At 44.7% G+C, this 27,322-nt stretch overlaps 1 protein-coding gene across 4 annotated transcripts in view; it reads left to right on the top strand.

The window, feature by feature from the left end:
- Nucleotides 1-7,129: 7,129 nt before the first annotated feature.
- Nucleotides 7,130-27,322, top strand: part of LOC144503886 (partitioning defective 3 homolog B-like) — a 1,029,287-nt gene continuing 1,009,094 nt past the window's right edge. For 2 of the 4 annotated variants that reach the window (XM_078228917.1, XM_078228919.1), the window contains exon 1: nt 8,921-10,070. In XM_078228917.1, coding sequence (XP_078085043.1) covers nt 9,951-10,070 — 120 coding nt within the window. In that variant the 5' untranslated portion in view covers nt 8,921-9,950. Of the gene's footprint in view, nt 7,231-8,919; nt 10,071-27,322 lie in introns of those variants that run through there. The other 2 variants (XM_078228918.1, XM_078228920.1) reach the window with 2 other exon arrangements.

Raw genomic sequence — 27,322 nt, 5'->3', positions numbered from 1 at the left:
ACCCCCCTCAAGCTGAGAAATCACCCCCACAGTCAGAGAAATTATCACTCCATCTGACATCACTCTTAAACTGAAAAATCACTCACTCCCCAATCAAGATGGTGCCAGAATGAGGTGACTTCTTAAATGCTGTCCCCAACATAATTTCTAATTCTATCTTTTACTTTCATTCTATGATCTTAAAACTTAACTCTAACTCCTTTACACTTTCTGTATTCTGCACCCTTCCCTTCCCCCCCCCCCATGAATTGTATGATTTGTTTGTATAGCGCAAGAAACAATACTTTTCACTGTATCTCAATACATTAGACAATAATAAATCAAAAGAAAAATTAGCTGTGGCTCAGTGGTACATAGAACAGTACAGCACAGAACAGGCCCTTCGGCCCACGATGTTGTGCCGAGCTTTATCTGAAACCAAGATCAAGCTATCCCACTCCCTATCATCCTGGTGTGCTCCATGTGCCTATCCAATAACCGCTTAAATGTTTCTAAAGTGTCTGACTCCACTATCACTGCAGGCAGTCCATTCCACACCCCAACCACTCTCTGCGTAAAGAACCTACCTCTGATATCCGTCCTGTATCTCCCACCACGAACCCTATAGTTATGCCCCCTTGTAATAGCTCCATCCACCCGAGGAAATAGTCTTTGAACGTTCACTCTATCTATCCCCTTCATCATTTTATACACCTCTATTAAGTCTCCCCTCAGCCTCCTCCGCTCCAGAGAGAACAGCCCTAGCTCCCTCAACCTTTCCTCATATGACCTACCCTCCAAACCAGGCAGCAACCTGGTAAATCTCCTCTGCACTCTTTCCAGTGCTTCCACATCCTTCTTATAGTGAGGTGACCAGAACTGCACACAATATTCCAAATGTGGTCTCACCAAGGTCCTGTACAGTTACAGCATAACCCCACAGCTCTTAAACTCCAACCCCCTGTTAATAAAAGCTAACCCACTATAGGCCTTCTTCACAGCTCTATCCACTTGACTGGCAACCTTTAGAGATCTGTGGATATGGACCCCAAGATCTCTCTGTTCCTCCACAGTCTTCAGAACCCTACCTTTGACCCTGTAATCCACATTTAAATTTGTCCTACCAAAATGAATCACCTCACATTTCTCAGGGTTAAACTCCATTTGCCATTTTTCAGCCCAGCTTTGCATCTTATTTATGTCTCTTTGCAGCCTACAACAGCCCTCCACCTCATCCACTACTCCACCAATCTTGGTGTCATCAGCAAATTTACTGATCCACCCTTCAGCCCCCTCCTCTAAGTTATTAATAAAAATCACAAAGAGCAGAGGACCAAGCACTGATCCCTGCGGCACACCGCTAGCAACCTGCCTCCAATCCAAAAATGGTAGCACCTATCTAAGTCGAATAACCATTGGGTGGCACAGTGGCTCACACTGCTGCTTCACAGGGCCAGGGACCCGGGTTCAATTACCAGTTTGGGTCAATGTCTGTGAGGAGTCTGCATGTTCTTCCCGTGTCCGCGTGGGTTTCCTCCAGGTGCTCTGGTTTCCTCCCACAGTCCAAAATACGTGTTGGTTAGGTGCATTGACCATGCTAAATTCTCCCTCAGTGTGCCCGAACAGGTGCCAGAGTGTGACAACTAGGGGATTTTCACAGCAACTTCATTGCAGTGTTAATGTAAGCCTACTTGTGACACTAATAAATAAACTTTAAAGTTCTTCCAGTTTGAACCTCAATCCTGAATTTTTGGATGAGTTTCAATCTCAACAGTGACCAAACTGAGACTCATGTTGCCCTCACCTGATGTCCACCTGTTATATATATTTAAGTGTTTGCAGGTTGCTTTAAGAGCTGATCACATGATTTGATGGTGAGGTAATTGGAGAGTTTCATGGGCTCCTACTTTTACGTTCAGTTTACACTCTGTGCAGGTAACATCTATTTCAACAAAACCCTGTTGTATTTTTGAATCTATGTGTGCGAACCACATTATTTTCTTTTTGTTTAAAACCCACAACCCTAACATAGTTAGGACATTACAAAAGGAAAATTGGCGATGTGTCAGGTTTTGTTTAACCGTGAATGTCGCAAAAAAGATCCCTAGTAGAGGAAAGAAGAACATTGTGGGTCCTCGCACTTCGAGTGTTAGAGGGCTGGGGAGAAGCAACAACCAGATTAAAGATTAAAGTGCCAGTAAGGCAAAGTATATGGTGTATACAAGATGATAAAAGGTATGGATAAAGTAGACGTGGAGCGGATGCTTCCTCTTGTGGGGCATTCTAGAACGAGAGGCCATAGTCTTAGGATAAGGAGTGGCAAATTTAAAAGAGAGTTGAGGAGAAACTACTTCTCCCAAAGGGTTGTGAATCTGTGAAATTGACTACCCCAAAGTGCGGTGGATGCTGGGACAGTGAGTAAATTTCTGAGTGAGTTAGACAGATTTTTAATTGGTAATGGGTTGAAGGGTTATGGGGAGAAGGCAGGAAAATGGGGATGAGGAGCATATCAGCCATGATCGAATCGTGGTGCAGAATCAATGGGCTGAATGGCCTAATTCTACTCCTATAACTTACGAACTTAAGACCAAGTAAGAAAAAAGCTCTTTGTGTGGTTTTAGAAGAGGGGGATTTTCCAATCAGTGAAGGCTGAGATTCCAGGCAGTATCTGGCATATTTGAAAAGAGGGATGTTTTGCTGTATGGTTGAGGTCATTTGAAAAAAGAATACATCAAGTCAATGGTTTCCAGGGTAAAAAGGAAAGTACTGGGAAGACAGTAGAAAAAACTTTTCTGAGCAGTCTCAAATTGCTAGTGCCTGCATGAGAAATGGTGGGTCAATTAGGATCCATGGGTCCTTTCGATTAAGAAAATGAATGATGGAGTTCCTATGTGGAGTGGTTTAAGTATTTTGTATAAGCAAATAAAATTGTAAACGAGTTCCTCATGCCAGCTTTTGTCAGTACAATAGTAAAACTTTCAATTTGCTCCAGTGCTTGGTTCATCCAGCAAAGCCAGAAACCAAAACTTATGATGACGTGACAAAGATCCTTGAAGAGCATTATTCTCCAAAGCCACTGATCATCACAGTTCAGGTTCCACCAAAGGAATCAAGTGGAAGACAAAAGCATTGCTCAGTTTATGGCTATCTTAAAAAGGCTGACACAACATTGTGAGTTTGGTGAGTTGTTAGAAGATACTCTTTGAGATCATCTAGTTTGTGGTCTCCAAAATGAAGCTATTCAAAGAAGATTGCATATGGAACATACTTTGACTTTAATGACAATAGTAGAAATCTCAGCATCGATGGAATTAGCCGCTAAAGAGGCTTCACAATTTGGTGCAGGAATGAAGGTCCTGCAGACAAGTTGGGACTGCCCTTAAGAACACAGCAACAAGCATGTTACAGGTGTGCCAAAATGTGCCATTCAGTGACTGAATGCTGGATAGACAATACAAGAAGTGTGGCAAAACTGATCACATTACATGTTGGGTGAGACCAGCTTCCCTTGAGAAGAGTATTCAGAAGAAGAATCTGGGTACTTTCAATAAAAAAACCTATCCTTCAGGAGTGAAGACATTTCTTCAGCAGGCCTGTTCCATGTGTTTCACAGAAAAAGAGAATTGCATGAGTTATGAACTCTCCAGCTTATAAACTGTAAAAGTGCACTATTTTCTTCCACCGTACTTTCCCCAAATGCATTTGATTATGTGAATGAGGGCCATAGAGTTAGATAAGTGTATAAATAAACAATCTTCTTTATTTAAATCCACAAAGAGCTTGCTTCTGGTTATTTAAATTGTCCACACACTCCGAAATTATGAAAACACATATCTTCCTCTCAAAATCTTACTGATTATGACAGTTGGGAAGAGCAGAGGGATTCGAACAGCTCTTGCTCACCCTGTCCATAACAGAACTCATCCAAACCTTTACTGTCCATGTCCTGAGCTCACAAGGATTGTAGCGGTCTGGAAATCTAACAGCTTTGCTCTGTTGGAACAAATCAAAAGGGCAGCATGGTGGCACAGTGGTTAGCATTGCTGCCTCATAGCACCAGGGACCTGGGTTCAATTCCGGTCTTGGGTGACTGTCTATGTGGAGTTTGCACATTCTCTCCGTGTCTGCGTGGGTTTCCTCTGGGTGCTCCGGATTCCTCCCACACTCCAAAGATGTGTGGGTTCGGTGGATTGGCCATGCTGAATTGCCCCTTTGTGTCTCAAGATGTGTAGGTTAGATGGATTAGTGGAGTAAATGTGCTGGGTTTTGGGGATAAGGTAGGAGGAGAAGGTCTGGGTAAGGCACTCTGTCAGAGAGTTGGTGCAGACTTGATGGGCCGAATGGCCTCCTTCTGCACTGTCGGGATTTTATGGTTGAACCATTATCTTGCCTCATTTGGTTTTCTGTACAGAAGCTAAATGTTAATGGTTCAATGTGGCCTTTTGCATGATGATTTTGAGGTTTACAAAAATTTTGATTTATTATTGTCACATGTATTGGGATACAGTGAAAAGTATTGTTTTTTGCACTACACAGACAAAACATACCATTCATTGAGTACAGAGGAGGGAAAGAAAGGAGAGGGTGCAGAATGTAGTGTTACATCATAGCTAGGGTGTAGCAAAAGCTTAAGAAAGATCTGATGTCAGCAGGGAAGAAGCTGTTCTTGAGTCGGTTGGTACATGATCTCAGACTTTTGTATCTTTTCCCTGATGGAAGAAGGTGGAAGACAGAATGTCTGGGGTGCATGATTATGTTGGCTGCTTTTCTGAGGCAGCGGGAAGTGCAGACAGAGTCAAAGGATGGGAGACTGGTTTGCGTGATGGACTGGGCTACATTCACAACAAGAATGGTTCCAGGGATGAGAAACTTCAGTTTTGAGGATAGATTGGAGAGCTTGGGACCATTCTCCTCGGAGTGGAGATTTGATAGTGATGTACAAAATCGTAAGGGGGCTGGACAGATTAGATAGAGAGAAACTGTTCCCGCTCAGAAAAGGATTGAGAAAAGGCTGAAGTGCACCTCACAGTTTCAGTAAAAGAATCATTGCTCACAGCAAAGTATGATGGTTCGTTTTTGCTCAAGGAACTGTACTCTCACACACATCAGCATCATGAGGACAGGAGTAGCTGGAAAGTTCTCCCTCGTGTCCTGGCCAACATTTACCCCTCAGCCAACATCGATCATGTATTCATGATCACACTGTGATTTGTGGGACCTTGCAATCTACATTTGGGTTCCCATATTTCCATAGTTACAACAGTGAGTACACTTCAAAAAGCAATCCATTGACTGTAAAGTGCCATGAGGCATACAGAGATCAACAAAGGCATTAAATAAATACAAATCTTTTTCACTGCAGGGTTGGAGGGTAAAAAGATTGGAGGTGAATGAAGCCACACACACAATGGGCAGGAGTTTCCAGTCGCGCTCGCCCCAAGAATAGAAAATCCCACCTGAGGTCAACGGATCTATGCATGGTCCGCTCCCCCGCCCCACCCCCCACCCCCCCCACCCCCCCCACCCCCCACCCAGCCACTACGATTCCCATGGTGAACGGGAGAGGAAAATTCAGCCCAATGTGTTTTGTACAGAATAAAGGTTTAAAGTTTATTTATTATTGTCACAAGTAGGCTTACCTTAACACTGCACTGAAGTTACTGTGAAAATCCCCGAGTCGCCACACTCCGGTGCCTGTTCGGGTACACTGAGGGAGAATTTAGCATGGCCAATGCACCTAATCAGCACGTCTTTCGGACTGTGGGAGGAAACCGGAGCACCGGGAGGAAACCCATGCAGACACGGGGAGAATGTGCAGACTCCGCACAAACAGTGACCCAAGCCGGGAAACGAACCTGGGTCCCTGGCACTGTGAGGCAGTGGTGCTAACCACTCCGCCACTATGCCACCCAGTAGGATTTAGTGCAAACTTATCGAAGCATTAAATTGACGTGCATAATTAACAGAAACTAAATACAAGTATTTTATTCTCTCCTCAATCCCTTACTTAGATTTATTTTTTATTCTATCACTCTCACTGGACCCAAGACATATCTGAGTGCTGATTTGTAACATAATCACAGCGAGATTGCAGGAATTCAATCTGTCGGCAGCAGTTACTGGGAAATAACACTGCTTCATTATCGCAAAGAGGTGAAAGGAAAAAATGAAACATTCCCCGGAGTAATTTTTGGGAGTAAATCTAATTTTTAAGCCACGCCCTTTATGGTTTATGACATCATCAAAACCTTACAATCAGATTTCAGCTTTTTTAAAAATCACTTTCAGGTGCTGGTTATTTTAAATGTGATAGAACTGTACAACAAAGAAGAAAGGCCCTTCAGCCCATCCTGTTTGTGCCTAGTCTTTGAAACAATAATTCAATCAGTTCCTAACCTACTCTTCCTGCCTTCAAAAGTTATGGTTGAATCTACTTTCCTTTCAGATCATGACAACTCTCTGCATAAAAGTAACACCCTTCCATTTCCCTTTTGTAAATAATCTAACCCAATGGTAGATATTGACTATGCTCATAAATAAAAGCAAATTACTGCGGATGCTGGAATCTGTAACCAAAAGAGAAAATGCTGGCAAATCTCAGCAAGTCTGGCAGCATCTGTGAGGAGAGAAAAGAGCTAACGTTTTGAGTCCAGATGACCTTTTGTCAAAGCTAAAAGGCATAGAAAGTGGGAGATATTTATACTATAGGGTGAGGGAATGAAAGATAAATCATAGCCACAAAAAACAAGGGGAAAGGCTGCTAATGGCAGCCCATAGAGAAAATAGAAGGTGTGAATGGCCAAAAGGCAGAGAAGCTGAATTCAGAGGGTAAGCTGTGAAGAATGAAGATGTGGGGGAAGGGGGAGATGGCTGGGAGTGAGAGAAAGGGATGGAGTCCTTACAGGATGTAGGGTGGGAAGAGCTGTAGTCCAGATAGCTGTGGGAGCCAGTGGGCTTGTAATGGATATTGATAAATAGTCTATTGCCGGAAGTGGAGACAGACCTGCTGAGATTTTCCAGCATTTTCTCCTTTGATTACCCTCATGTTCCTGAACTATGCTAACACAATGTTTTTTTTATTCATTCTAGGGGTGTGGACTTTATTGGCTCGACTAGCGTTCATTGCCTATCCCTAATTGCCCTTGAGAAGGTGGTGGTAGTGAGCTGCTTTATTGAACTGTAAGGAGGGAGTTCCAAGATTTTGACCCTGCAACAGTGAAAGAACAGCGATATATTCCCAAATCAGGAATGGTGAGTGGCTTGGAGTGGTGGTGTTCCCATGTTTCTGCTGCCATAGCTCTTCCAGATTAGGGGTGGCATGGTGGCACAGTGGTTAGCACTGCTGCCTCACAGTGCCAGGGACTTGGGTTCGATTCCCGGTTTGGGTCACTGTCTGTGCAGAGTCTGCACGTTCTCCTCCGGGTGCTCCGGTTTCCTCCCACAGTCGAAAGATGTGCTGGTTAGGTGAGTTGGCCATGCTAAATTCTCCCTCAGTGTACCTGAACAGGCGCCAGAGTGTGGTGACTAGGGGATTTTCACAGTAATTTCATTGCAGTGTTAATGTAAGACTACCTGTGACTAATAAATAAATAAACTTTAAATAAACAGATGGTAGTGGTCGTGGGTTTGGAAGGTGTTGTTTAAGGAGCCTTGGTGAGTTCCTGCAGTGCATCTTGTAGATGGTACACATGGCTGCCACTGTGTGTCAGTGTGGAGGGAGTGAATGTTTGTGGAAGGGGTAATAATCAAATGGGCTTTGTCCTGGATGGTGTTGAGCTTCTTGAGTGGTGCTGGAGGTGCACTCATCCAAGTGAGTAGAAAGTACTCCATCACACACCTGTCTCGTGCCTTGTAGATTATAGACAGGCTTTGGGGAGACAGGGGTGAATTTTACCGTCCCGTCCACCACAGGAATCGGAGCGGGCTATAGAAAGATCTATTGACCTCGGGCGGAGTGAGGCTGGAAAATCCCATCCAGGAACTGAGTTACTCACTGCAGGATTCTTCGATTTTGACCCGCTGATTTGATTTATTATTGGCACATGTATTAGTATACAGTATAAAGTATTGTTTCTAGCGTGCTATACAGACAAAGTATACTGTTCATAGAGGAGAGTGTGCAGAATGCTGTGTTACAGTCATAGCTAGGGTGTAGAGAAAGATCAACTTAGTGTGAGGTAGGTCCATTCAAACGTCTGAAGGCAGCGGGGAAGAAGCTGTTCTTGAGTCGGTTGGTACATGACCTCAGACGTTTGTATCTTTTTCCCGACGGAAGAAGGTGGAAGAGAGTATGTCCGGGGTGCTTGGGTTCCTTAATTATGCTGGCTGCTTTTCCAAGGCAGCGGGAAGCATAGACAGAGTCAATGGATGGGAGGCTGGTTTGAGTGATGGATTGGGCTACATTCACGATCTTTTGCAGTTTCTTGCAGTCTTGGGCAGAGCAGGAGCCATACCAAGCTGTGATACAACCAGAAAGAATGCTTTCAATGGTGCATCTGTAAAAGTTGGAGAGAGTCGTAGCTGACATGCCAAATTTCTTTAGTCTTCTGAGAAAGTAGAGGTGTTGGTGGGCTTTCTTAACTATAGTGTTTGCATGGGGGGACTATAGGACTGGTTGTTGGTGATCTGGATACCTAAAAATTTGAAGCTCTCGACCATTTCTACTTTGCCCTGCTGATGTAGACTGGGGCAATGTATTCCACTACCCTTCCTGAAGTCGAAAACAATCTCCTTCTTGTAGGCACAGTATTTATATGGCTGGTCCAATTGAATTTCTGAAATATATGCTAGCACTGAACCCATGCACAATTCTCACTGTTTGAATTACATTTTCCAGTCTCAGCTGTTCTTTTCCCCAACTTTAGTGTCAACCCTTCGACAGTTGCAGTATTTCCTCAGTGGATTCTGGTTTGGGCAGAGTGACGCAGAGCTCTGGCGAGGAGAGGGTTAATCTCAGAGCAGAACACAGCGAGAGAGAAAGAGAGAGAGAGAGATTGAGGCCTGCTGTTTCTGCCGCTGCTAGGAGAGAGGGAAAGTTAGGTGAAAGTATCTTGACGGGAAGAGTTTGAGGTGGTGGGGGAGGAAAGAAGAGAGAGAAAAACAGGACAACTTGGAGCCGAGTTATCTCCAGCAGAGCGACGGAGCCCCTTTTGGGGGGATCAGAACTGTCCTGTGAGTGGGGAAGAGGAGAATGGAAAAATAGGAGGAACAAAAAGTAAAAACAGAATCACCAGCACGGAGCAAGTAAGAAAAGGAAGGAGCTTGGGAAGCTACTTTTGACAGGCTGTAAAACAAGAAGGCTTCTTTGAACCTCGCTTGGCCAGTCGGCAGCCAAACCGGAGGAAAGTTTTTCCCCATTTTCCGGTCCCCTTCCCGTTTCCCATTCTCCCGCCTTGCTTTACCTGGGAAAGAGAAAAGGGAAGTGTGTTCCTTCCGGCTGTGTGGGGGGTCTGAGACAAGAGGATTGCCTCCTTAAACCGCACTTAGTGTGGAGAGGAACTCAACCTGAACAATATTATCCACAAACAAACATCAACTTCAAGAACTGGAATTACACATATATCTATGTATTTATATCTTGCCTGGAGTTATCTCATTCTCAGATCTTCTGGAAGCAAATGAAGAGGAAGAGGTTCGATTTATGAAACTATATTTAAAGCCCCCATTCTCATTTTTATTTGGAAGGAAGATTTAAGCTGCTTCACTTCAGCTGTTTACACCTGTCTCTCTCTCTGACTCGGGATGGTATCTATGCGGAGGCTCTAGTTGTCATTAGGGAGCCCAGCAAGCCGCCTCTCGCGCTCAGGTGTGCTGGTGCCGCCGGCTCGAGCGGGGGGAGGCTCACCTGCAGCCCGCGCGAGGCCAATCACCTGTGCCTGTGCTCACCTGCAGCCCGCGCGAGGCCAATCGCCTGTGCTCACCTGCACCGAGGGGAGCTTCAGCTGTGCTCGACCTGCCTGCCTCCCCTCACCATGAAGGTGACGGTGCAGTTTGGCCGCACCGGGATTGTCGTACCTTGTGGGGACGGGGCCCTCACCGTCCAACAGCTCAGCTACCAAGCCGTGCAGAGGTACTGCAAGAACACCGCCAAGGTAAGGAAGTGGACCTCCCAACACCCACTCACCCACAAATAGACACATAACACATACACACATCCACAAACATATACATGCCTACCTACACATATGCATACCTACTCTCACACACATTTACACCTACATACCTACACACATACCCACCCACACTATCACACATATGCATACCATACCCACCCACACACACATACCCACCCACACACGCATGCATACATACCCACCCACACATATGCATACATACCCACACACATGCATACATACCCACCCCCCCACACACACGCATACATACCCACCCACCCACACACACACACACACGCATACATACCCACACACACACACGCATACATACCCACCCCCACACACACACACGCATACATACCCACCCCCACACACACACACGCATACATACCCACCCCCACACACGCATACATACCCACCCCCCCACACGCATACATACCCACCCCCACACACACACACATACCCACCCCCACACACACACACACACGCATACATACCCACCCCCACACAAGCGCATACATACCCACCCCCACACATACACAAGCGCATACATACCCACCTCCACACATACACACGCGCATACATACCCACCCCCACACACACACACGCATACATACCCACCCCCACACACACACACACACGCATACATACCCACCCCCACACACACACACGCATACATACCCACCCCCACACACACACAAACTCTTGAACTGCAGGGGAGAGTCAGTGTTTACTTGCTGGCAGGATGCCTTCCATCATGGCAGCTCTGAAAGAGTTAACTGCGAGTAGGGAGATTTAATAGTCACTGAGATTTATTTATTGAATAGTGCGCACCTGTATGGATACTGATGCCTGTGTTCATGTTCTACGTCAACTTTGTTGTAACCTTTCTCCTCAATGTACCTCCTCTTCAGTGGATCTCCGCTACCTCTCTCAGCTACTTACAGACTGTAAACTCAACTGTCTTATTTCCAAAAGTGATGGACATTTATAGGTCATATTTTTAAACTCCCAAAGTCCATCCAGTTGTTCCTAACACTGACTGGCTCGTTTTGTGGTGCCATTCCATAAGAAATAGGAACAGGATTAGGCTGTTTGGCCCCTTGAGTGTGCTCCGCCATTTAATAGGATCATGGCTGAACTGACATTCCTCATCTCCACTTTCCTGCCCTTTCTCCAAAACCCTTGATTCCTTTATTGATCAAAAAATCTATCTGTCTCAGCCTTAAATATACACAGGGACTCTGCCCCACTGCTCTCTGTGGCAAGGAGTTCCAAAGACTCTTATCCCTTTGAGAGAAGAAAGTCCTCCTAGTGTCAGTCTTAAATTGGTGTCACTTTGTTCTGAGACTATGGTCTCTGGTCCTTCACTCTTCCATGAGGGAGAACATCCTCTCACCATCTACCCTGTCAAGCCCCTTAAGAATCCTATATGTTTCAATTAGCCCCCTTGTTCTTCTAAATTCCAATGAGTAGAGTCCCAACCTGTTTAATCTTTCCTCCATAAGACAATCCCTTCATACCGCAGATCAACCCAGTGAACCTTCTCTGAACTAATTAAATCATATCTTTCCTTAAATAAGGGGATCTAAACTGCTCTCAGTACTCCAGATGTGGTCTCACCAGTACCTTGTACAATTGCAGTAAGACTTCCCTACTCTTATGCTTCAACCCCCTTGAAATAAGGGCCAACATTCCATTAGTCTTCCTGATTACCTGCTGCACCTGTGTGCTAGCTTTCTGTGTTTTGTGCACAAGTCCCCCCAAGTCCCTTTGTCTTGCTGCTTTATGCAGTTTTTCTCCATTTAAATAATCATCTGTTCTTTTGTTCTCCCTTCCAAAATGAACAACTTCACATTTTCCCACTTTATACTCCATTTGCCAACCTTTTGGCCACTTACTTAACTGATCAATATCTCTTTTTTAAAAAAATCACAACTTGCCTTTCCACTTATTTTTGTGTCATCTGAAAATTCGGGTACAGTACATTTGCTTCCTTCCTCCAAGTCATTAATATATATTGTAAACAGTTGCGGTACCAGCACTGATTCTTGTGGAACCTCACTGGTTACAGGTTGCCAACCTGAAAAAGAACCCTTTATCCTCATCTGCTGTTTCCTGCCCATGAGCCAATTCTCTATCCAAGCCAATACACTACTTCCAACACCATGGGTTCTTAACCTTTTGAAAGGTACCTTGTCGAATGCCTTTCATTTGCACAGTACCACTTTATATTTTTAAAACAGAATACGTTAACAAATTTCTACTGTAAATATTGAAAATTGAAAGTTGTGTGACTTTTCTTTGCATGCATAAGGTTCCTGTCCATTTTTATAATAGAGTATTCAGCTTTTGGTTTGTATTGTCTGGAATCTTACAGAATCATAGTTTTACAGTACAGAAAGAGGCCATTCATCCCATCATGTCTGCACCGGCCATCAAGCACCTATCTCTTCTCACCCCATATTCCAGCACTTGGTCCGTAGGCTTGTGTGCTATGGTGTTTCAAGTGCTCATCTAAATGCTTCTTAAATGTTGAGAGTTCCCGCCTCTACCACCCTTTCAGGCAATGAGTTCCAGATTCCCACCACCCTCTGGGTAAAAATGGTTTTCCTCAAATCCCCTCTAAATCTCTTGCACCCCCTCTATAAAGGGGAAAGGTTTCTTCCTATCGATGTATCTTTTTACCTCTCCTATCTTCTAAATTGTTAACTGGCTACTCTTTTTTTAAAAATAGATTTGACCCTATATTTACTTTTGCATCTTATGCAGACTAAGGACTAAAATGAATTTTATCAGAAAAAGACTTGGAGCGTTCAGTGTAATTCCAACATGTTCCATGTTTACTTGCATAATTTTATGTTCCCAGAGCAAGTGTTATCAGGTGTTCCTCCTCCTGACCAGATTAGTGTTGTCTCGCTCATCTCTCTTCAAAAGTGTTATTAACTTTGATGCTTCTGATTAATGTCTAGGGAGCATAGATTTAAGGTAAGGGGTATGAGGTTTAAGGGGGTTGTGAGGACAAGCCTTTTCACCCAGAGCATTGTGGGACATGCTGCCTGAAAGGGTGGTGGAAGCAGAGACCCTCATAACATTTAAGAAGTATTTAGATGTGCACTTCTGGTGCCAAGGCATACAAGGCTATGGGCCAAGTGCTAGAAATTGAGATAGGAATAGTTGTGTGGTTTGTCTTTGACTGGTGCCGATTGGATGGTCCAAAGGGCCTTTTCCTGTGCTGTATAACTCTTAAGACTCCATCTTCATCTCTGAGGCAGAAGGTTTTGGGTTCATGTCCGAGGTTTAACCTCAAAACCTTGGCTGATACCCCAGTGCAGCACTGAGGGAGTGTCGCCCCAGCAAAGGTGCCAGCTTTTGGATGAGGGATTAAACTGAGAGTCTATCTTATCTGGTGGATGTCAAGGATCCCATGATACTATTTTGAAGATGAGCATGGAAATTTTGCCTCGTGTCCCGGTCCAATGTTTATCCCTGAACCGACACATTTAAAAGCAGTATTCTGCTTATTTTACCTAAAACAGCTGACTGGTCATTTAATCACATTGTTGTTTATTGAACCCTGTTGTTTGCTTATTTGCTGTTGACTCTCCTACAATGCAGTGGTGACCACACTTCAGAAGTACTTCATTATTCTAATTTCACATGGTTGCAACAGGGTAAACCCACCATTAGACACACAAACTTTCACCTGAGCCACAATGAGGTTGTGAAAGATGCTCTAACAATGCAGATCTTTCTCCTTCTAACATTAAACTATTTTTTCGTTGAGTTTGGTCTTTTCAGCACCCAGTCATGTATTGGAGAGTCTGATGGGAAAAATTGATGGTAAAAGAGATTGAGGTAGTGAACGAATGATCTTTTTAGGAAGCCTTGCAAATGAAGTTACTAACCAACAAGGATGAAAAGCTCCTCCTAGAGCAAGATTAATATGGAGATTCATGGTTGTCAATGCCATAATAGGGCATGGTACCCGAAGAGGGAGGGAGAGAGATTTTTCCAAATCATAGAATCCCTACAGTGCAGAAGGAGTCCATTCAGCCCATCGAGTCTGCACCGACCACAATCCCACTCAGGCCCTATCCCCACAACCCCATGCCTTTACTCTAACTAGTACCCCTGATACTAAGGGGCAATTTTAGCATGGCCAAACCACCTAACCCGCACATCTTTGGACTGTGGGAGGAAATTAAAGCACCCGGAGGAAACCCACGCAGACACAGGCAGAATGTGCAAACTCCACACAGACAGTGACCCAAGGTGGGATTTGAACCCGGGTCCCTGGTGCTGTGAGACAGCAGTGCTAACCACTGTGTCACCGTGCCACCCAAATGTCTGGGTTTTGATTGCTTAGCCTTAACAAGTTTCAAACAGAAAAAAAAACTTCTTTTAACTCAAGTACTCGCTCAATTGCAAAGATATATATAATCAATCGTGTGTGTGTGTGTGTGTGTGTGTGTGTGTGTGTTTCATTTTATACAACATCACCTACATGGCTGTAATTTAATTTTTACATGAGGATTACAGCAGGGTCTTTGAATTTGAAGTTGCAGGAAGGAACCCTCAAACCATTGAGAAACGTCCTGGTGTGATACAATACAATTGCTCAAGGTGATACAGTGGTTAGCACTGCTGCCTCACAGCGTCAGGGACCCGGGTTTCGATTCCGGCCTTGGGCGACTGCCTGTGTGGAGTTGCACATTCTCCCCATGTCTGCAAAGGTTTCCTCCGGGTGCTCCAGTCTCCTCCCACAGTCCAAAGAAGTGCAAATTAGGTGGATTGGACATGCTAAATACCCCTTAGTGTCCAAAGGTATGTAGATTAGCCATGGTAAATGTGCAAAGTTACGGGGATAGAGCAGGGGTCCTGGATGGAATGCTGTTTTGGAGCATCGATTCAGATTTAACGGGCTGAATGGCCTCTTTCTGTACTGTGGAGTTTCTATGGATTCACCTTAAATCAATGTTGGTGGCTTTGGGACCACCAGGCACTTTGCAGAATATGGATAAGAATACTTGGTATGCCTCAATATTGAAATTCTCACTCTTGTTTTCAATCCCTCTATGGCATCACTCTATATATCTTTATCATCTTTTCCCATTCTACACACCTCCATGATCTCACCATCTCCATTACTCACCATTGGCAGCCGTGCCTTCAGTTGATTAGGCCCTAAACTCTGGAATTCCGCCTAAGCCTCTCTGCCTTTTCTATCTCTCCTGTCATTACCTGTCTTAATACCTCCTTGTGTGGCTCGTTGTCAGATTGTATTTGGCAATGCTTTGGTGAAGTGTCTTGTGATGTTTTACTACTTTGTAAAGGTGACAAATACATGCAAGTTATTGTTGAACGTGAAAAATAGATGAATTGAGTAGTATGAAGCTAAAGTGGACAAAAACCTTGAACATACATACGAACAAGAAGCAGGAGTAGGCCATTCAGCCTCTCGAGCCTGCTCCGCCATTTAATAAGATCGTGGCTGGTCTGATAGTAATCTCAAATCTGCATTCCACCTACTCCCGATAACCTATCACTCCCTTGTTTACCGAGAATCTATCCACCTCTACTTAAGATATTCAAAAACTCTGCTTCCACAACCTGTTCACAGTGGTCAGCACTGCTGCCTCACAGCGCCAGGGACCCGGCTGAAATTCCTGCCTTGGGCCAACATCTGTGCGGAGTTTGCACGTTCTCCCCGTGTCTGTGTGGGTTTCCTCCGGGTGCTCCAGTTTCCTCCCACAGTCTGAAAGACGTGCTGGTTAGGGTGCATTGGCCGTGCTAAATTCTCCCTCAGTGTACCCGAACAGGCGCCGGAGTGTGGCGACTATGAGATTTTCACAATAACTTTGTTGCAGTGTTAATGTAAGCCTACTTGTGACACTAACAAATAAAATTAAAACTGTTCAAGAAAAGAGTTCCCAAGATACTCTGTGAATAGGTTTTGCCTAATCTTCATTGAAAATCCTGTTGTATTAATAATGAATTTGCTAATGAATTGCCGCAAATTGTTAGGTTGTGGTCATGAGTGGAAGCTTTTGTGGTTCATTTCCTTGGGCGTCTTCCTCAGCCTCAGGATATTGAAGTCTGTTGTTGTATGCGCTATTGTTGCTCAGGTGAAAGTTTGTAGATCAGGAGGTGAATTTACTGCTTGCAACCAGATGAAAATGGACATTTATCAGCAGATCATCTTGGGTTGCTAAAGTGGGTAAGGGCCAGCAAGGCATCGTAGGTATTAATTTCAGCTTTGCAAATCAGAAGTCACAGAACCCTATTGAGGCAGCAGTGCTAACCACTCTGCCATCTTGCTGCCCTTTGAGACAATTCCTCACCATTCCCCTTCCAAGTTTTGCATATGTGACTTTTTCTTGGGGAGCATCCTGTTACATTTCGTAAACCAATGCATTGCTGCGTAGCGTGTCACATGATGATGTGACACCATCGGAGGCATTTGGAAGCGTTTCCCTCCCTTCCTGAACCGCTAACCGCTGTGCTGGCATCAAGTTTTCTCTGTCTATTTTCTCTCCTTTCTATCCTCCTCAACGCAGAAGGAGGCCTTTCAGCCCATCGAGTCTACACCGACCGCATGCATTTTACCTTAGCTCGTCCCCTTGAAACTAAGGGGCATGGTCAGCCCACCTAACCCGCACATTTTTGGAATGTGAGAGGAGACCGGAGCACCCGGAGGAAACCTATGCAGGCACAGGGAGAATGTGCAAACTCCACACAGACAGTGACCCAACCTGGGAATCGAACCTGGGTCTCTAGCTCTGTGAGGCAGCAGTGCTAACCACTGTGCCACACTGTCCGGAAAAGGAAAACTTGGATTTATGTGAAAGCTAAAGTTACTAAGATGCTACCAGGACTTATAAGGGGAGGTTGGATAGACTGGGACTTTTTTCTCTGGAACATAGGAGGCTGAGGGGTGATCTTATAGAAGTCTATAAAATAATGAGGGCCACAGATCAGCTAGATAGTCAATATCTTATCCCAAAGGTAGGGGCGTCTAAAACTAGAGGGCATTTCGATTTGATTTGATTTATTATTGTCACATGTATTAACATACAATGAAAAGTATTATTCTTGTGTGCTATACAGACAAAGCATACCATTCATAGAGAAGGAAACGAGAGAGTGCAGAATGTAGTGTTACAGTCGTAGCTAGGGTGTAGAGAAAGATCAACTTAATGCAAGGTAAGTTCATTCAAGAGTCTGACAGCAGCAGGGAAGAAGCTGTTCTTGAGTCGGTTGGTACGAGACCTCAGACTTTTGTATCTTTTTCCTGACAGAAGAAGGTGGAAGAGAGAATGTCCGGGGTGTGTGGGGTCCTTAATTATGCTGGCTGCTTTGCCGAGACAGCGGGAAGTGTAGACAGAGTCAATGGATGGGAGGCTTGTTTGCATGATGGATTGGGCTACATTCACGACCTTTTGTAGTTCCTTGCGCTCTTGAGCAGAGCAGGAGCCATACTAAGCTGTGATACAACCAGAAAGAATGCTTTCTAAGGTGCATCTGTAAAAGTTGGTGAGAGTCGTAGCTGATATGGATAGGTTTAAGGCGAGAGGGGAGAGATATAAAAGGGTCCAAAGGGGCAATTGTTTTACACAGGTGGTGGGTGTCTGGAACAAGCTGCCAGAGGTAGTAGGAGACGTGGGTACAATTTTGTCTTTTTAAAAAGCAGTTAGACAGTTACATGAGTGAGATGGCTATCGAGGGATATGGGCCATACACGGGCAATTGGGACTAGGTTAGTCGTTTTTTTAAAAAAAAGGGTGGCATGGACAAGTTGGGCTGAAGGGCCTGTTTCCATGCTGTAAACCTCTATGACTCTATGGCTGTAGTCCCAGATGACCACAGGCTGCTCTCCTCTTTGAGGGGGAAGAGCTGACTGGTGGTGATTTAGCCTGAGGATCACCACGCCTCAGGCAAGGGGCAAGGTTGAGAAGGCGGGGCCTTCATGGATGACCTTGGCCGGTATGGGAATTGAACCCGCGATATTGGCATCGCTCTACATCCCGAACCAGCTGTCCAGCCAACTGAGCTGATTAAAGCACTTTTCACAATCTCAGACATCCTAAAGAACTTTACAGCCAATGGAGTACTTTCAAAGTGTAGTCACTGTTGTGGACACGTGGCAGTCAATTCATGCGCAACAGGGCTCCACAAGTGGCACTGTCATAATGAATCCAGAATGTTTTTTCAGATTTAAAAAAAGTGATTGGTTGCAGTAACAATGTGAAAGTAATTTTGCATTTTGGTAACATTGCTCCATCGTAGTTGTGAATCCGTTGCATTCTTCTCAAATCTGGCTTTGAAGATTGTTTCTTCTGAAGTATTAAAATGCAATGGAAGATATTTGACAATTTGGTTATTTTAAGACCTTGAGGAAATTGTACAATTAACGAATGGGTTGTGGTCTAATCTGATGTTGAAAGCTACCAAATAGATACACTATTATGGGCGCAGGAATCTCACCTGTTCAGGACAAGAACCGAAGCCATTGACTGTTAGGTTTAGGATTTTTGATCTGATTAACAGATCAGGAAGTATTTTATAAAATCCATACAATGCAGAAGGAGGCCATTCAGCCCATCAAGTCTGCACCGACAATAACCCGTAACCCCGTGCATTTACCCTGCTAATCCCCCTGTTACTAAGGGGCAATTTAGCATGGCCAATCAAATCTAATCTACACATCTTTGGACTGTGGAAGGAAACCAGAGCACCCAGAGGAAACCCATGCAGACACGGGGAGAACGTGTGAACGCCAAACACAGTGTTTCAAGGCTGGAATTGAACCCAGGCCCTGGTGCTGTGATGCAGCACTGAGCCACCATTCTGCCCTTTGAGACAATTCCTCGCTATTCCACCCCCCCCCCCCACCCCCATCCAAGTTTTACATATGTGACATTTCTTGGGTAGCGCTCTGTTATGTTTCGTAAACCAATGCATAGCTGCGTAGTGTAAAACATGATTATGTGGTGGCATTTGGGAGAGCTCCTGTCCCTTCCTGAACCGTAAGCAGTGCTAACCACTGTGCCGGCATCCAGCTTTTTCTGTCAATTTTCTCTTTTCTTTATCCTCCTCGAAGATGGTGATTGGCCTTTACTGGGAGATAGTTGCGCAAGTGCTGGTTACTCCCTCTCATTGCCTTGTGCCCGAGGGTCATTATTTGTCTGTGCGCTTTCCAAGAATGTTGCTGGGCTTTCTAATGAGGTTGAACCTGGCCCCTGTCCTCTGCACAATAGTTTGCTAATAATTTTAATGCTCCCCTTACGGACTCCCATCTTTCACTATATAAACCCGAGATCACTCAAAACTCTGCTGCCCATCTCCTAACTGGCCCCAAGTCCTTTTCACTAACTGCCCCTGTCCTTTCTGACCTATTTTGACTCCTGATCCAGCAATGAAATGCCACAAATGAGAGCTTCACGTTTCTAGGTGTTGAGATCATCAACAACCTGTCCTGGCCCCTCCATGATGACGCTATAGTTAAGGAAGCCCACCACCACCTCTATTTTCTCAGGAGGCTACGGAAATTCAGCATGTCCACTACAACATACTCAAATTTTTACCAATGCACCACGGAAAGTATCCTTTTTGGATGTATTACAGCTTGGTAAGGCTCCTGCTTTGACCACGACTGCAAGAAACTACAAGTTTAAAGTTTATTTATTATTGTCAGAAGTAGGCTGACATTAACACCACAACAAAGTTACTATGAAACTCCCCTAGTCGCCACACTCCGGCGCCTGTTCGGATACACTGAGGGAGAATTTAGCATGGCCAATGCATCTAACAAAGGGTTGTGAACGTAGCCCAATCCATCACGCAAACCAGCCTCACACCCATTGACTTCGTCTACACTTCCCACTGCTTCGGAAAAGCAGCCAGCATAATCAAGGACCCCACGCACGCCGGACATACTCTCTTCCACCTTCTTCCTTGAGGAAAAGATACAAAAGTCTGAGATCGCACACCAACTGACTCAAGCACAGCTTCTTCTCTGCTGCCATCAGACATTTGAAGGGACTTGCATTATATTAAGTTGATCTTTTTCTGCACCCTATCTGTAACTGTAACACTACATTATATTGGAGGGAGGCGATGGCCTAGTGGTATTATCGCTAGGTTATTAATCCAGAAACTCAGCTAATGTTCTGGGGACCCGGGTTCGAATCCCGCCACGGCAGGTGGTGGAATTTGAATTCATTAAAAAATAAATCTGGAATTAAGAATCTACTGATGACCATGAATCCATTGTCGATTGTCGGAAAAAACCATCTGGTTCACTAATGTCCTATAGGGAAGGAAATCTGCCCCTTTACCTGATCTGCCCTACATGTGACTCCAGAGCTGCAGCAATGTGGTTGACTCGCAACTGCCCTCGGGCAATTAGGGATGGGCAGTAAATGCTGGCCCAGCCAGCGATACCCATGTCCCACCAATGAATAAAAAAATTCTGTGCCCTTTCCCTTCCTTCCCCGCAATGTACTCTATGAATGGAATGCATTGTCTGTATAGCACGTAAGAAACAATACTTTTCAAGGTATCCTAACACATGCAACAATTATAAATCAAATCAATGTAGAGAAAATGGCAACATGCCACATGTTTTGGTATACAGTGAAAATAAATCAAATCACAATTTCTCATTCTTGTTGCTTGGATGTTTCTCGACCTTGCCACTCCACTCCGTATCTTTGTAAGCTCTCTTGGCCAGCTAGTATCTCCTTGTGTGGGACTTTATCTGACTAGATTCCGGTGTAGTGTCTGAGGTTACTTTACTATTATTTTATTATTAGTGTCACAAGTAGGCTTACATGAACACGGCAATGAAGTTACTGTGAAAATCTCCTAGTCGCCACACTCCGGCGCCTGAGGGAGAATTTAGCATGGCCGATGTATCTAACCAGCACATCCTTTGGACTGTGGGAGGAAACGGAGCACCCGAAGAAAACCCACGCAGACATGAGGAGAATCTCGAACAGGCAGTGACTCAGGAATCAAACCCAGGTCCCTGGCACTGTGAGGCAGCAGTGCCAATCCCTGTGCCACCACACCGCCCATGTCATTTACTATGTCAAACACACTATGTAAATATAAGATGCAGTACTACGTTATCAGTTATCTGGTCTTGCGAATAATGTCTTCTCCACTTTGCTGACTTATCGCCGATGATTCTGTTTGTGCCAGCTTTCGGAGTAAAACGGCATATGCACTTGTTTGGGAAATCTATATCTGAATTGTGCCCAATTATTTTACCCCTGACTGGAAGCCACTTACGAGGTTTAACATCAGCACGTGGCAGCATTTTCTCCGCTCCTCTGCTTTGTTTTCATTCCATTCACAAAGTAGGTCAGCCCATTTGCGCACATGATTGTATTGCAAATGAAATGGCTGATTTGACAGGTGCACAAAGCCAGACTTGGGTCTTAATGAGTCCAAGTGCAGGACTGGGCTGAACTGTGGCGTATTGCAGAACAGTGTGGCCTGCATATTGAGTTTTAAAAGACGTGGTCGGAAGAGCTCCGTACAACCTCTGTCTCGTGGACTGAATCCTTAAATAACTTGAAACTGAAGCTCAAGACTGGCTTATCCCAGCAATTTGATAATGAACTGTGGTTGAGAAACTGAGATGTTTAAATATTAAAATATCTTCAGCCTTGCTTCTGAGGCAGATGAAACAAACAAGTAGCTCTTCGATGGGAAACACACTCAGCTAAATGGAGTCAATTTTAAAAGTTTATTCATTCTCGGGGTGTGAGTGATGCTGGCAAGACAAATATTTATTGTCCATACTGTTTAAAAGGTTTTTTTTATTCATTCGTGGGACATGGGCGTCGCTGGTTGGCCAGCATTTATTGCTCATCCCTAGGTGCCTGAGGGCAGTTGAGAGTCAACCACATTGCTGTGGCTCTGGAGTCACATATAGGCCAGACCAGGTAAGGACGGCAGATTTCCTTCCCTAAAGGGTATTAGTGAACCAGAATTCTGACAATCGACAACGCTTTCATGGTCATCAGTAGATTCTTAATTCCAGATATTTTTTATTGAATTCAGATTCCGCCTACTTCCGTGGTGGGATTCGAGCCCGGGTCCCCAGAACATTAGCTGAGTTTCTGGATTAAGTCTAGCGATAATACTATTAGGCCATCGTCTCAGGTAGGCTTACATTAATACTGCAATGAGGTTACTGTGAAAATATGAGTCATTTTTTAAGAAGCTGGTGATGGGCCACCATGTAATGGATCACCACTGCTGCATCACAGCACCAGGAACCTGGGTTCAATTCCAGCCTTGAGTGACTGTGTGGAGTTCACACGTTCTCCCCGTGTCTGTTCACCAGTTTCCTCCCCCCAATCGGAAAGACGTGCTGGTTAGGTGCATTGGCCATGCTAAATTCTCCCTCCGTGTCCCTGAACAGGTGCCGGACAAGGGGATTTTTCACAGTAACTTCATTGCAGTGTTAGTGTAACCCTACTTGAGACGCTAATAAATAAACTTAAAACAAATGATTGCTTAGCTTGTTGTACCTCAGACTTTTAGGATCACATGGGATGTGATGGTGAATGTTATAAAGGTTACAGGACTGCTAGCCCTACCATCATGTAATTCTACCTCATGTGAATGTAACTTTTGGCCAGTATGATTATGGCAGGTGAAGGTAATGAGCAGTCAGAAAGAGTGTTTCCCTGAGATTATTTTCCCCTCGGGTTTGTCTGCCTTGTTTGGAAATTAAATATATTTGTATAGGATGGCACTTCTTCTGTAAAGAAAGAGAAAATTTACATTTATATAGTTTTGATCTCAGGATGTTTTAAAGCACTTTTGCCCCCAGAGAATTCTCAGGGGGCTTGACAGGGTAGATGTTGAGTGGTTGTTTCCCCTTGTAGGAGAGTCCAGGACCAGAGGGCATAATCTCAGAGTAAGGGGTTACCCATTTAAGACAGAGATGAGGAGAGATTTCATCTGAGTAGTGAATCTGTGGAACTCTTTACCACAGAGGGCAGGGTCATTAAGTATTGTCAAGGCTGAGATGGACAGATTTTTAATCAGTAAGGGACTCGAAGAGTTGTGGGGAAGTGGCAGGAAAGTGGAATTAAGGATTATCAGTCATGATCTCATTGAATGGCAGTGCAGGCTCGATGGGCCAAATGGCTTACTTCTGCTTCTACTTCTTATGATCTTGTGGACATTGGAGTGCTTTTTGAAGGCATCACAATGTCCCACAAATAATTGTGACCTGGTCATCTGTTTTGGTGGGTTGGTTAAGGAGAAAGGGACAGGAAACAATATTACACCTAAAACTTAATGAGATTGCATTCTGTTTAGATTAGATGGACTAGATGGTCTGGTGAGGATATCGTTTCCCCACCAGCTTTTACAGTTTGAGCTTTCTGGGAGTTCCTCCATGTTATGGGAAGTAGCAAACTCAAATTGCTGTTCTGTATTTGGTTACCCAATAATTAGTTATGCACTCCACCCGAGGCTAACCTTGTCAACACCAAGTCAACTTTTAAAAGCAGGTTAGATAGGCGGTTGAAGGAAAGAAGCATAAGTGGATATGGAAATTCAGTCGCCACACAAGATTAGGGTTACTACTCATGTACAAGACAAACAACAACGTGGGTTCATTGGATTGAATTATTGTTTCTGTGTTGCAATTTCTAGGTAGGTGGATTGGCCATGCTAAATTGCCCTTTAGTGTCCAGAGATGTATAGGTTAGGTTTCGCCATGGTAAATACGTGGGATTTTATTTTATTCATCCATGGGATGTGGACATCACTGACTGGGCCAGCATTTATTGCCCATCCCCAATTGAGGGTTCAGTTGAGAGTCAACCCCATTGCTATGGGTCTGGAGCCACATGTAAGCCAGACCAGATAAGGACAACAGGTTTCCTTCCCTAAAGGATGTTATGAACCACATGAGGGATAGGACAGGGGTTGGTGAGCCAAGGTCAGATGCTCTTTCGGAGAGTCAGTGCAGACTCGATGGGCCGAATGGCCTCCTCCTTCAGTGTCGGGTTTCTGCGAAGAACTTGGCTCCAAAGGGATGTATTGAACCAGCATTTTACTCCCGGAGTCATGCAGGAACTCCACTTCCCTTCTCGTCAGTTTGAACTCTCAGCCACGTAAGATTCTCGTGGACCTATTGACACGAATCCGACTGACTTGCCAATTTCTTCTGTACAACAGTTAGTTTTGAGGTAGAGGGTTGCTTTTTATAATGGCATGCTTTATTTCTTTGAGGAAGAAGTGGCACATGTATCTTACGGGGGATCTAAAAATGATGCAACCACAATTTTTGTTAATTTGGATTGCTGGTGAGGCCAACTTGGTGGTCAGGAGGTGCAAGCATTTAATTCAAATTTTGGCCTAAAATTTGGTCGAGGGGTGCAGTTTGTGGCAACCCGCCCCCCCCCCCCTGCCCCCAATGTCCCAGAGCGTTTCACAGGAGCTCCATCAAACAAGGTTTGACAGTGAAGCACAAAAGGAGATATTATAGAATAGAATCCCTACAGTACAGAAGGAGGCCATTCGGTCCTTTGAGCCTGCACCGATGACAATCCCTTTCCCCAACCCTATGCCCGTAACCCCACGTATTTACCCTCCTAATACCCTTTGATGCTAATGGACAATTTTAGCATGGGCTAATCAACCTAACCTGCACATCTTTGGACTGTGGGTGGAAGCCTGAGCACCCGGAGAAAACCCATGCAGACATAGGGGGGAATGTGCAAACTCCACACAGACAGTCACCCAAGGCCTGATTTGAACGCATGTCCCTGGTGCTGTGAGGCAGCAATGCTTCACTGTGCTACCATGCCGCCCTGGGACAGGTGGTCAAAGAGAGAGATTTTAAGGATTGTCTTAAGGCAGGCGAAATAATTAGTCAGGTGGACGTGTTTAGTCAGGGAACACTGGAGAATAGGGTCCTGGCAGCATGTTGGCTTGGCTGTCAACAGTTAGACCGTTTCTCTTGTAGTTCAGCTTGAACTTTTGGCACAGCTACTGAGGCATCAGGGATCTTAATCTTAATATCCTTCACCAGTGAGATAGAAGGATTGAGAAAGAAGCAGCGAGACAACAAGAGAACGAAATAGGGTTCATTAGACTCGAATCATGTACAGAAAGAGAAATAGAAGGGGGAAGAAAGATTGATTTGAAAGGCAGAAGTGACAGAAACAGAGAATAAGAATTAAAAACAAAATAAATTTTTAAAAATCTCTAACAAGAATTTACTTAAAACACCAGGTTAAAGTCCAGCAGGTTTATTTGGGATTGCAAGCTTTCAGAGCACTGTCCCTTCATCTGGTGAGTGACTCATCTGATGAAGGAGCGGCGCTCCGAAAGCTCATGCTACCAAATAAACCTGTTGGACTTTAAGTAGTCTCACAACACCAGGTCACTGTGCCCACTCCAGTCCAACACCGGCAACTCCACATCACAACAATTTACTTCTGGCAGGGGGATACTGTTTCAATTGTCCTTTTTCTGGGCTGGAGGGGTTCAGTGGAAATGTAAGAAAATATGTTTTGCCATTTAAAGAATCTTGTGTTGTTAAGTGTTAGCGCTAACTTTTCGATAAATGTAATTCATACTTACAGTGGCAATGCATCAATTTGTTGTAACTTGCAAGATTGGCAGTGAGCTGCCATTTTTATGAGGCGAATCATCCAGCAACTTATGCCACTTTGCAACTTTAGGATATCTCCCAATCACGAGGAGATTTACACAGTAATGGCAAGCACCGTTAAATTTGATGTGATTTTGCCAGGAAACTCGGCGTTCTATCCTCTCTTGATTTTCTTCCTGCGCCTGGGAATGCATGACGCAGATGTCACCAGCCTGTCGTCAGGGGCGATAGCTTGAGGGGCACCACTCCATGTCAAGCATGTCTGACGAGGAGACTCTTCTGATCTTCCTGCCTGCCGTAGACATTTTGCAAGGACGTGTAGTTTGATAACCAACCTGCTCTTGGCTACATTATGAACACACCTTCCGTGCACATCAAGTCCTGGAGTGGGACTCGAACCTGGAGCTTCTGCCTCAGAGGCTGGGACGCTAACCCACTGTGCCTTCAATGCTGTACAAACACATGGGAATAACAGACTAGGTGGTCTTCTCCTGGCTATCAAACGCACATAGTCATGATGCCTGGACCATTGTGATTGGACACCCCACTGCCAACTAGTAGCCATATAGTCTCCGGAGGGAGGAGAACAGTTTAGCATTTTGTGTTAATTAAACAAAAAAAACTTACATTTGTATCATGCCTTTCACAATTGCAGGCGATCCTGAAATCCTTTACCTCTAACAAAGTATTTTTGAAGTATTGTAGTGTGGGAAATGTGGCAACAAACGTGTGCCTGGAAACCCTCTCCAAACAGCAACGTGATGATGATCAAATCTGCTTTTTTCGTGATGGGGGTCAGATGGCTGGACGGCTCGTTCTTGATGCAGAGCGACGTAAATGGCGCAGTTCAATTCCCGTACCGGCTGAGGTTATTCATGAAGGCCCCACCTTCTCAACCTTGCCCCTTGCCTGAGGTGTGGTGGCCTCCAGGTTAAATCACCACCAGTCAACTCTCTCTCAGGGGGGGAGCAGCCTCTGGGATTGGGGCCACGTTGACATTTTTGTGATGTTGATTGAGGGATAAATATTAGCCAGGGCACTGGGAATAACCCCCCTGATCATCATCTAAATGGTACCATGGAATCTTTTACATGTAGACCTGAGGGCAGATGGAGCCTCGGTTTAACATCTCATCTAAATGGCACCTCCAACAGTTCGGTGCCTCCTCAGTACTGCACTGGAGTATCAGTCTTGATTTTTGTGCTCAAGCCCCGGGGATGGTATTTGAACTCTCGATCTTCTGGTTGTAAGGCAAGAATGCTACTAACTGTGGAGGTGATGGCCTAGTGATATTATCGCCAGACTATTAATCCAAAAGCTCAGCTCATATTCCAGGTTCAAAACCCGCCACGGCAGATGGTGGAATTTGAATTCAATAAAAATATCTGGAATTAAGAATCTACTGATGACCATGAAACCATGGTCGATTGTCGGAAAAACCCATCTGGATCATTAATGTCCTTTTAGGGAAGGAAATCTGCCGTCCTTACCTGGCCTGGCCTACATGTGACTCCAGAGCTACCGCAATGTGGTTGACTCTCAACAGCCCTCTGAAATGGCCTAACCATCCATTCAG

The sequence above is a fragment of the Mustelus asterias genome, chromosome 14, assembly GCF_964213995.1.
Source record: "Mustelus asterias chromosome 14, sMusAst1.hap1.1, whole genome shotgun sequence".
NCBI lineage: Eukaryota > Metazoa > Chordata > Chondrichthyes > Carcharhiniformes > Triakidae > Mustelus > Mustelus asterias.
The sequence above is the reverse complement of the archived record's forward strand: the minus strand, read 5'-3'. Positions and strand labels throughout refer to the sequence as shown.